This window comes from Henckelia pumila, chromosome 2, assembly GCF_033568475.1.
Source record: "Henckelia pumila isolate YLH828 chromosome 2, ASM3356847v2, whole genome shotgun sequence".
NCBI lineage: Eukaryota > Viridiplantae > Streptophyta > Magnoliopsida > Lamiales > Gesneriaceae > Henckelia > Henckelia pumila.
In genome coordinates, this window is record NC_133121.1 from 89,523,923 (window position 1) to 89,536,883 (window position 12,961).

At 32.3% G+C, this 12,961-nt stretch overlaps 1 protein-coding gene across 1 annotated transcript; it reads left to right on the forward strand.

The window, feature by feature from the left end:
- Positions 1 to 8,896: 8,896 nt before the first annotated feature.
- LOC140882356 (protein neprosin-like) lies at positions 8,897 to 12,553 on the forward strand. The gene is made up of 7 exons (XM_073288312.1): positions 8,897 to 9,233; positions 9,318 to 9,404; positions 9,665 to 9,883; positions 10,043 to 10,207; positions 10,424 to 10,477; positions 10,610 to 10,756; positions 11,759 to 12,553. Exons 1-7 carry the CDS (start codon positions 9,030 to 9,032, stop codon positions 12,134 to 12,136), a joined length of 1,254 nt encoding a protein of 417 aa, XP_073144413.1. The 5' UTR covers positions 8,897 to 9,029; the 3' UTR covers positions 12,137 to 12,553.
- The last annotated feature ends 408 nt before the right edge of the window (positions 12,554 to 12,961 follow it).

Consider the following 12,961-nt stretch of genomic DNA (forward strand, 5'->3'; position numbering starts at 1 on the left):
GTATGACTAGTTGGTTATAGGGCAAGTGGGAGATTGAAAGAGTGGGTGCCCGGTGAGCCAACTTGTGGATAAGGGCTTTGATGACTCTTTGTATAAACAATCTTTTGTTTAATATAATTTACATTTTTATTAATGGCAATGACTTTATCTTTCTTCATATTGTTATATTGTGATATACTATTGTTGTTTTGATAAAGACCTTGAATATACTATAGTGTATGTAAGATGTGGTAGAACATGGGGATGTCTATCATGAAACACATCTTATAGTCACTGTATATTCTAAACTGTTCCTAGTCGATTGAGCCGTCCGATAATAAGGATAAGGATCGCTCGAGTTTGAGACTAGCATTTGCGATGCAGAGTACCACGTTTCATTGGTAGGGAACATAGAGATGTTCGAAGCATGCAAATGGATATTCATATGATGAATGATCGAACTACCCTATCCGGACTTTCCAAGTGGTTATCACTTATCGAGTGGATAAAGTCCGCGGTTTTGGTTGTACACCATTAGTCCTTACTACTTGAAACATCATTGAGACTCTATATGCTAGTACTGTGCTTTGACTCGTTTACCAACTCTATTGGGGTCATCAGGTGTCGGGATTGGGTACAGTTACAACACATATAGGAGTCGATGCTTTGTTGTCAAGGATTCACCACATACTTGCGAGTGTGGATATCCTATGCGATCTGAGGAGATATTAGTGTGACGAATCTCTGGCCAGAGTACATGATGTGTTTTAAGAAATGGTTTCTTAGTAACACATGCGATGTCACTATTTGATCTTCAAGATGTATTTCATAGTTATCGAATCTCGAACGACTCTCGATTTACCAATGGTTGTTGATTCGATCGGGATATATGGATGAAGGGACTGTACTGTACGCTAACCAAAATCTATTGGTTCTTGCAGGCACTATCAGTGATACCTAGGAAATCATGGGGCGATGTTGCTAGGCGCTCTTACCATGATTCGATGGGCAAGTCGGAAATTGTTGTTCCGAGTCACAAGGAGTTGTGAGCCCACGGCTAGCTGTATCCCTGAACCATTGAGGGTCACACAGAGTAATGGATTTTTAATCCCCGTTGAGATAGTTAAATTTAAAGAGTTAAATTTAATGAACAAAGAAGTTGGACTTCTTATTTAAGAGTAGAGGAGTAAGATTTCCTAAAATGACATAGGGATGAGCATTTTTGGAAATCACTGAATTCGGATTCAGAAAAATTTATCTTGACTTTAAAAGGTGCAGAAATGGTTTCTGTGCACATTGGTGAAATCGGTTTATCAATCGGAGTCATGATGAATTTTATATTAGTTTCTGAACATGCGGGCTTTGCTTGTCGGGCTTGAACTTATGACTAATGGGCCCTAAGCTGTTAGCGGCCTACATTATAAATAAGTTATTGCAGTACAAAAATTACACACAACAGGTCACAAAATTATTTTCGAAAAACCCTATTTTTCTAAGTGTGGCCGCCGCCCCCCTTCCCTCTGCTCCGAAAAATCCAGTCTGTGAATTTTGAATTACAGTCTGGTTTAACGGATCAAATTCGTTAATTCTCTTCGTAGAAACTTCTGATAGATTTTCTAGTGCAATCTATCAGAGGGATTAAATATCCGTTCGTGGACCTGATTGAAGAACAGTTCGTCCATCAGTTCCAGGGATATACAACAAGAGCAGAGCAATCTGTTGGTGTCCAAAATCTCGATTCGAGTTTGGAGGTAAAAATTTATAATTGTTATTTAATTTTTACACACACAATTTAATCGTAAAGTTTTGATACCCAATATGGAATCGTTCCATATAAAATTTTTAAACTTTCGCTGCACCGGGTATCAATTCTGATTGATCTGATCGCCGCGTTCTCCAACAGTGTTAACGGGCAATTTCGTCTTGCGGATAGAGAGTTTCTCTCGCCTCGATTTTATTCATTATTATCGCTGCTGTTGTTGCTGTTGATTAACAAGTTCTTCATAATTCGGAATACATCCTTATAACATTTACAAAATTGACGGATAAAACAATTTTATAGTATGAGTTTTTTGTGTGATGTACTTGGGGATTAATTGTTGAGTTGAAAATGGTAACTCTCGTTCATGCCAACCAACCAACTTTACAAAAAATAATTAATGTGCATGTTTGCACTGAAAATTAAATTAAATAAATGAAAATGGCGAGTCTATTTTATTTATTCCATTGTTGGGAAACGAGAGTGACATGTAATGGGCCAATATTCCTCAACAGTTCCTAATTCCTTTGCAGATGAGAATGTGAGTGGGCCTTTTCTTAAAAGAAGAGATACATAAAATAAAATAAAATAAAATAATTAATTTAAAGTAATGATGATGAGAAATGAATAGCAAGAATGAATTGGGGAGGGCCTCTGCCAACAGTGGCAGACAACATTGCTCTACAACTCTATAAAGTCATCATCATAGCATCTCCCCTCTTTTAATGCACTTTTTACAATATTCATTGCTAACTTTCCCCCCCTAATTAATTGGGTATAAATGTTTTATATAATAGATAATACTTCCCCGTAATATATACATATAAAAATTATATATATATATTTTCCATTTATCTCAAATATGTAGTCTATTTTTCATACTTATTACATCATCCATGCCAATATATTATATATGTTTCTTTCCCTTTTTCGATTCCCTAATACTATAGTTCACTCCCTTTTATGTTTAGTATCATTTGTTGTTTTATTTACCAGTAATGCCCTGCTAACTAGGTCTTGAAAAACATATCATCATTTTTTTAATGACGTAAATAGAAATAAAATAGAAAGATTGTTTGTAAATAATGTAGTATTTTTCCAATGATTTTTTTTAATCTATGTGAAAGTGAAAAAACAGATAAACGTGTGTGTATATATATATACTAGCAAAAAACCACACAAGTTGAGTGTGAAAACTATATGAAATATAATAATTGAAAGAAAAATTTTAGTGAAAAAAAAAAAAGAACATAAAATGTTTTATGTTTTTACAATATATAATAGAGATAAATGTGAGAGAGAGGTTGAGAAAGTGAGATAATGAGAATGAAATGTTATTTTTTTACCCTTCTCTTGTATTGTTTTTTTAAAAAATTTACTCCAAATATAGGATCTTCACATTAAAATACCAAATATAGTATAATTAAAGGTATTTTAGGATCTTCACATTAAAATACCAAATATAGTTACTTTGAACTACCCTTCCTTTATTAATTAAATAGTAAGAGATAAGTATGAGAATAGAGATTTTTATTTTATATATTATTTAACCAATTTTCTCCAATAATTAAATAAATCAATTGATTTAAAAAAATTATAATATTAAAATACACATTAAATAAGGAGAAAATAGAAACTTTTTTCTTATAAATTTATTTTTTTCTACCCTGTACGTCACACTCATTTAGATGACATTTTTTTATCCATCCCAATCATATAGCATAATAGTTAATGATTTTCTTAATATATGTGAAAATATAAATTCATAAATATATATAATTTTAATATGGTGATCACCTATTATACGCACATTTTATGTGAATGATCGTCTTTTGTTATTCAACTTTATTTATGTTATAGAGTATTCCTTCTTATATTTTTTTTCTTTTGGGAACTGTCTTATATCTAATTTTTAGCAACGGATTGGATATAAGTATTGGTATTAAATTTAGAAAAAATAAGTTTTTTGGTCCATTAACTTATCTATGTTTTGGTTTTGGCCCATTAACTTTTCCAATGTTGGTTTTGATACACTAACTTTGCATTTTCAGTGTTTTTTGGTCCAATTTCATACGCGTCAACTTCTGATTGGTTCAAAATGATGACGTGGAGCAATCAGAAGCTGACACGTATGCAGTTGGACCAAAAAACACTAAAAATGCAAAGTTAGTGTACCAAAACCTACATCGAAAAAGTTAATGGAGCAAACCCAAAAGAGGTAAAATTACTGGACCAAAAAACTTATTATCCCTTAAATTTATGCATGCATAAATTACAACCGCTAAACATTTGAGATTTGGACACGAAAAAGAATTTTTTAAAAACTATACAATCAATTTACATTTTTTTTCGTTTGATAGATAATCGTATTTTAGATCTCTGCAGGCAGCATCTCGGATTTATAACTTTTTAAATTAGAAATTTGCTTAGAGAGTCACTTGGTACGTACGATTTAAATAGTATCATGCACAGAGAAATGGAATAATAATAATAAACCATATTTTGTACGAAAATTAAATTTGAAAAAGCTAGTGATCAAATAATAATAATTTGGAAAAAGAATTAAATATGAGTAGGCTCTTTCAATAATTTTGGTGGTTGGATGCCGCAGAAATGTTATTTAAGCTGCACAAGGCGTAACCCTATTGAAAATGACATCACAGACAATCGATCATGACGTCGATATTAAACAAAGGGGACAATAAATCATGAAATAAGGATCACCTCATTTTGTACACTCCAAGGGGAAAATATATATGATAAGGCATGCATGGGACGATAAAATCCTTAAAAGTATATGAGATGATAGTCGATAAATATCGATAACATGATTATTTTTAATTTCAAATCTTTTGAAATTTAGGTCAAACAATTAACGGATGAGATAAAAATAAAAACACGGTTTTATCTAATTATCTTCCACATTAAATGGTAAATATATTATATTTCTATAACATTAAAGTTACAAGCTATAAAACTTGCACCCTTTATACCCCTGATCAAAAATTTTTTAGGAAATTTTTTTTAAGGCTTGTAATTTATTTTTTTTTGGGAATTTTGTACAATAACTTTTGAATTGTGGTTATTTTTGTTCATCTACCACCGGAATATTTAATTTTTTTTTTATCAGAAAACGCTGATCATGTGGTAATTAAATCACATTTTGGTGTCACTATGGTTTTACTTTTTTTTTTAGTTGAATGCATAAAACTTGTAAAGTTTGATTTGTTTGACTTTTTTTTGCTATTAATTAATTTGCTCTCAATTAAATTGATTTCTCTTCAAAATCAAGAAATCGCCAACTTTTTGTCGTCTAATCAATGTTTCTCGACGAAAATTGGATATTTCGGTGATAAATGAATCAAAATAGTCAAAATTAAGAAGTTTTTATACCAAAACTAAAAATTGAAAAGTCAGTTGACCGAAATCATAAAAAAACACAAATTAATAGACTAAAAAGTTATTTTCCCTTCCTCAAAAAAAAGAAGTTATTTTCCCAAATTTGAAATCCTAATTTATTTTAATATTTTTTCTAAAATTTTTTTTTTTTTGAAATCTCAACCCCAAATTCCTCATATCTTATTTCACATCCCGAGTTCCAACTTCCAACCCCACCTTGAACGAGATATTTATCTCATCTCTACGAAAATAATTAATATATATAAGTTATGACTTACGAATGTTACGACATGATATCATATATTTTAATAAATCTATTTAAACAATACTCCGTGTAAACCGATACGAGAGTGGAGCGTTGTTATGACATCTCTCTATTCCTAATATTGCATCCTTTTCAAAATATTAATTGAACAAATCATTCCAAGTTAAGTGTGTGATAATCGGGTAGTTCGACTCAACCCAAGCTGGGAGGACTGGAGGATATGCTTTTTATTCAAACATTTAAAAATACTGAATTCCCCATATATATATATTTTTACATCTTCACTATTAAATATTCCAGTTATAATATATATTATATTATTATAAATAATAATGGCACACAGCACGGTAATCATGAATCTGAGACAAGCATGTGTTGGAATTGAAGATGGTCCAACATGAAATTAATAGCCTCGGTCCATCGAGTTTCTTGGGTTCTAGTTTTGTCTCTTCTTGTACCTTTTTTTCTTTTCAAATTTCCACTTGTTTCGAAATTGTATCTAAATCGATGTAAATCGAGCATTGAATTTCATTATGCAATTTATTACTCGGGAAAATCTGGCGATTGATTCTTATATCAGACATTTTTTTCTGATGTTAGATGCTTTATATTATAACAAATAATATATATGTAGTTTGCATGAAACAAAAATATTTGATAAACAATATTATATTAATGATGTTGAAATTCATAGGTAAAGCGCAAATACCTTTGATAAATTTTATAAATTGCTCATATTCCATGTTAGATTTGCTGGTTCCTCTTTCCTCTAAGGTTCTATCTTACATGCGAATGCTGATTTCCCCAAGGGCTATATTTTCACTTATGTTGCACTTGAAGTTATCAATTTGACTATCGGGAAGAGATGTAGGAAATGATTAGATGGATATGAATTTCAAATTGCATTCATCTTGAATCTATTTGAAATCTATCATGATTATTATTGAAATTGCATAACTTGATATGGAATGGATTTTGATATTCATTCCAATTTTGTTCATTCAAACAAGTTTATAAAGATTTGAAAATTCATCATCTCAAATCCATCTCAAGAGATTTTTGCTTTAAAACAAATAAGTTTAAAGATTTGAAAATTCATTATCTCAAATCCATCTCAAGAGATTTATGCTTTAAAAAAGAAACTTTTGACTCTCCCAAGATTATTATCCTGGAGGTAAATCTACGGGTGAACATTTATAAATACATATTCATACTATTTTTCAGTGAACTCTATATATTGATAAATATTTATTTTTAAATATATTATTGAAAAAATATGACTCGGTAGCGTGAATTTTCCGCTAAAATAGTTTGAATAATAAAATAAATACACTCAAAGTTGGATAGACAAATTTGCTATTTGCATGTATGTTGAGAAAGGCAATTGACCTGCTTGACCTAATTTTGCCGCCATCGGATGAATTGAATGCAATGGTGTATTATTATTACTAGTAAACATGGCACACGCATGCATGTGCAACGAAAAAATTTCAGTTACGATCACTTTATTATTTTATTTTTCTGATTTTTTTTGTACTTTTGCTTAATGGAAAAAAAATCAGATGAAAAAAGAAATGTAGAAGCCAAATGAAAAATATGATGAAAATTAAAAAGTCGTGAGATGATTGAAGTTAATGTATTATAAAAAATAAGTTTTTTTTTTTATTTTATGTGAAAGTGGAGTTAGTGTGAGGTTTTTTAGTGGGGATTGTGGGTAGGAAGGGTAATTATTATGGAATTATGGAATAATATAAGAAGGGAAGGAGGGGCAAAAATGGAAGAAAAGATGGTGTCTACATGAGCGGTTTTTCTAGGTGTCTCAAGTATTATAATATAGTATAGATTATTATTATTATTATTATTATTATTATTATTTAGAGAACAATATTGTTGTATTTTTGAGTGAACAACAAAATCAAAAATTTTATTATTGAATATATTATTAAAATAGATCGTTACAATTATTATATGTACTAAATCGAAAGATTGAGATATTTAGTAGTTCGACTTTATGGCAAAAAAATATTATATGAAATTACCCTTTGTCAACATAGAAAATATTTATTTAATAAAAATAATTGGCAACTGTATAATTTAATTCATAATTACCATATCATATCTACTTTCAAAAGTTCAAACATTCACGTATTATCTCAGCAGATAAAGTCGTTAATTTGGGTTATGCTCGTCGGGTTAGTCCGGTCCGCCCCGCCACATAATTTAAGTGAGTTGGGTTGAAATTTTTTCAACCCAATAAAAGGTGGGCCTAGATGTGCCAACCCGCCTAGGCCTGCGACCCGCGCGGGTTGGACCGCCGCGGGCCTGGGTTGTTAATAATTTATTTTTATTTTTATTGTGATATATGTATTTTTTTAATAAAAGTTGTGATTTCTTTTTGTATTAATTACTTTATATAAAATTTACACACATGAAATCAATAATTAAAATTTTTATTAATATGTTCTATTAATAATTATTTATGAAATGATATTTATAATTAATTATAATATTTTTTATTAATTTTTTTTGTCATGAGCCAACTCGTGGGCCGGTCCGTCTAACCCGCAACCTACTTTGGGTTGGGTTGGGTTTGGTTGAGGATTTTCAGCCCGCCATCAACCCGCCAAAAGGTGGGTTTTTGGTGGGCCGGTCCGCCCCGCCATGGGTTGACCCGTTTGACAGCTCTATCAGCAGATCACGTATTAATAAATATTTTCTTCTTTATTTTCTATAAAAAAACATGTATCGTGTGTATTATGATATGCTGGTATTATTATTATATTTAAAAAATGCAAAAAATTTTACTTATTAATCTTTCCCCCCCTCCAAACCAAGAAAAGTAAAAAAATATTTTTGGGGAGAAGCGCCCTGGACAAAAATAAAAATTTGTCAGCCTATGAAAACACCACTCGTGAAAAAAAAAAGAAGAAGAAAAAAGAACCCCTCTTGAATTTTGACCACTCTTGCGTTAAGTGTGAGCTAGCTAAAATAACAACCTGTAGAGAGCCTTGAATGTCCCCTTCCGGCTTCCCGTCAGAATATATACAAACAAGACTCCTCAACCCCGCGCCCCTGACGGTTGTCCAAGTTAGTGGAGTAGATGAACTCTTGACCAGAGATCAGGAGCGGCTGCGGGTTCCCACGTCACAAAAAAATAAGACTCCTCAACCCTATATGTTGTATATAATAATGTTCTATCTTCATATATATAAAACCCGTAAATATTACATATATTTATATATAATTATACATAATTAGTTGAAGATTAAAGAATATAGAAAAAAAAAAAAAAACCCCACTCTGGATATTTTTGAAAAATACTAGCTCGTACATAGTGGGAGGATTGAGATAGAGAGCATGATCAGTATCTGTAGCTAACATGTGGCCATAAAAAGTAATGAAATGATAATCAAAAGTGCGTAGCCAGCTCGACGTTTAACTTTTTTTCTTTTGTGTGCCACTGTTTCTTGATTGTCTTCATAGTACCCAAAAATATGAACCAACTCGACTAGGTTTTATTTGTCATTACAAGACAATCTACGAATGAATACAAACGCAACCTAGGCCAGTTCTACCTCAACAAACAAACAAGCGCACGAATACACACCCACCTGCCACAAATATAATATGGCTTCTTCTCAATCCATCACATTCAGATTTCTTGCGGCCTTCTTTGTTATTGCTTCTTCTCTAAGCACGGCCACCAGCCTCGCCGGTAGCCGTTTACGGGCCAACGAGACGCTCCGACCAAGGCACGAGTACTTGCATAAGTTGAGGAGAATAAGGAGCTACCTTAAAAACATCAACAAGCCTGCCGTCAAAACAATTCAGGTAATTGTTATACTAACTCGTAGATTTCTTTTTCTTTGAATATATAATTGGGCTGACTGTTTGTTACTCTTGTTTGATTTGTAGAGTCCTTATGGTGATGTCATAGATTGTGTTTTAGCTCATCATCAACCAGCATTTGATCATCCTAACCTCAAAGGACAGAAGCCACTGGTAAACTAATTCTATCACTGCAGTTTATATATTTCTTGGTTAGAACATGACATACATACATGTATATATATCTTCTTGATTATGCTAAATTTAATTTGAGTTATATATATTGTGAGTACTAAATGGTAGATATATAGGAGAAAAGATCAAAAGGGCTGTTTTAGATTTACTCAAATTAATTTCAACTATACATGTCAAAATATCAATTCTTGATCCTTAAAAAAAAAATTAAAAAATCTTCTGTTTTGCTTTGATTACAGGAGCCACCTGACAGACCAAAGAGCAATGCATCCAATAATATCGACTCCATTACAGGAATATTTCAATCCTGGATCGATCACGGCGAATGGTGTCCGGAAGGAAGCATTCCCATCAGAAGAACAACAGAGAAGGATGTTCTAAGGGCTAGTTCCGTTCGCAGATTCGGCAAAAAAATCGTTAGGGGCGTTCGAAGAGACACGATGAGTAGTGATCATGAGGTCAGATTAATTATGAGACGATCGTTTGGATTTAAAATTTGATATATTGTTAATTCATATCTCCAAACGCAACCTAAGACTATGTATAATTATAGTTGTTATATTATTTATTTTATACGATGAATGATTGATTAGTACTAGTGGGTATAATAAATACAGCATGCAGTTGCATTTGTGAATGGAGAGGAGTACTACGGAGCCAAGGCCAACTTGAACGTGTGGGCACCCCGAGTCACCGATGAATACGAATTCAGCCTCTCTCAATTATGGCTCATCTCTGGTTCCTTCGGTCATGATCTCAACACCATTGAAGCCGGTTGGCAGGTCCACCCGTACCTATACCCGAAAAAATTTAATTTAATTATCGAGTCAGTTATAATAACCAGGATTTAATTTCGAGATCGATCAGGTGGACTAGTTACTAAGGACATGGATGATGATATATATCGTGTCGAATTTATTTGTTTTGTTTTTATTTTACCAATGGGGATTTGGGTTGATTGACTATGAAACTAACGTTATTATATACGCCATATGCAGATCAGCCCGGAATTATATGGAGACAACTATCCTAGGTTTTTCACGTATTGGACGGTTAGTATATATATATATATATATATTTATCATTTGTGGCGTGACATTAATATAGTTATATGTACGATGATTGTTATTAAAAATTATTAAACAAGAACTATTATTACTAATGGAAAGTATGGGAATGAACAGACGGATGCATACCAAGAAACAGGGTGTTACAATTTACTATGCTCCGGATTTGTTCAAATTAACAACAGAATTGCCATTGGAGCAGCAATCTCTCCGAGGTCATCTTACGGCTCCAGACAATTCGATATCGGCATTATGATATGGAAGGTATATATGCAGAGTTTTTCGATTTTTAAATTGGAGGAAGAGTTTGTTACAATTGTTTTTCGACGAAACGTCGTCTAAAACTTAAAAACACGACGAGTGAGTCGTACCCCAGCATTCTCGTGTCTGTGGTCAATGGCTTCTCATTAGCTTTACAAGTTATTTAGTGAAAAAGGGTCAGCAATATGATTCTTATACACAATAAATTAATTTTTTTAATTTTTAGATTTACTAAAGCTGCTTAATTAATATTGAATGTTGTATCTTCCACGCTTTGTTTTGTTCGATGTTTTCTAATAAAATATGGCATGATTCTCTTCTTTCCGAAGGGCATGCTTTGATCCACTTTTGACTCCCTCTTTCTCGCAAAAAAAAATTATTTCTTAGATGCTTTAGAATCTCAATATCATTTCTTAATTCCACTTAACTTCTTTCCAACTTTCTAGAGAAAAACTAGGTATTCGTGTACAAGCCAAGAGTCCAAGATTTGGGTGCACTCTTTCTTGTTAATAGATTTTAGAGCCAACGAAGTTAAATATAGATATTCCAAGCAAGTTCATAACAAGAACTCCAGTCACTATAGATATGCCAATTTGGTCACTATAGATATGGGATTGGGGATTTGGTCGACCCCTCTCGGACATATAGATGCATGTCTCATAAGAATTAAACATTTTTTCGACAAGCATAAGAATTAAACATTTTGTGCTCAAATTAGTGTCCTTATTCATGCTTAGTTTGTTTTGTTCAAGATTGTTTATCGAGTTCTATATTAATTGAACACTTAATTTCTATGAAGCTAGTTTAAGAATAAATTTATTTCGTAAGTTGAAAGTAGTTTATAAGGTGTGACCTATCAAATGAATGTCAAATTCGACTCTTTTGAATCATCAAATACAAATATCTGAGCTTGCTAGGAAAACTCACGAACCGACTCGAACTAATGTGCAACAAGCAATGTTTGATCCTCCTAATCTGCTACAACTTCATGTGACTCATGTCCAGGATCCAAAACACGGACACTGGTGGCTCGAATTCGGACCGGGGCTCCTTGTGGGATACTGGCCATCATTCATGTTCAGTCACTTGCAAATGCACGCAAGCATGGTTCAATTTGGAGGGGAAATAGTGAACACTAGATCAATGGGGTCTCATACATCGACACAAATGGGGAGTGGGCATTTTGCAGACGAAGGATTCACAAAAGCATCGTATTTCAGGAATTTGCAAGTTGTGGATTGGGACAATAACTTGATCCCTTTATCCAATCTTCGTCTATTGGCCGATCATCCCAATTGCTACAACATAAAAGCTGGGAAAAACAGTGTTTGGGGCAATTATTTTTACTACGGAGGCCCCGGAAGAAACTCTAGGTGTCCATAAGAACACGAAAACTTACCGTGAGACTGATTTTCTCTCCGATCTAACCCATGAAAAAGTATTACTTTGTATATCAAAAGTATTACTTTTCATTTTAAATATGGGTCGAGTCTACCCGTCTCACAACCATAGGAAAATTGTCAGAAAAACATTAAAAATTTGATTCCACGATTTCTAATATGCTAACTGAATATATTTTTTTGCATATTTTACTTAGAGATATGCAATGAATGCTCAGTTAGTATATTGGATATCTATCTCACGAAAATTCATTGCTTTTGAGATTTTAATTATTGTTAATTCTTTGGGACCTTCTTTATTTATTTGTATTTTTTACTCTGCTTTTAGAGGGTAGTTTTTGTCTGATTTTTCCCTTCTTGTAATAAATTTCTTGTTCCCTTTGGATGTAAATTGGAGTTAAAAAAACAGAGCTTTTGCAGCAGAGGTGCCATTTATTATCTGATTGTCCTTTCTCATCTAATCTGCTGATTCTTGTTTCTTGTTTGGTATACATTCCATAACTTGTATTGACAAAGACTTAATATTGGTACATACATTAGATTTTTTTAAATGATTTTTGACCCGTTTAAAAGTTTGCGCGACATATAATTATAATTAAATTTAAAAAAGAGAGAAAAAAAATCTCATGCAATACAACAAATATAAATAAAAGAGACATGTGCAATCAAAATCAAATCTTAAATGTCTGCATGGGTACGTACAACTCCAATGTGAAAATACAACTCAAAGAAAAAAATGTCGCATATATATATCTATATATATATATATATATTTATATTTAAAAATATATCTGTCACAAAACTAGAT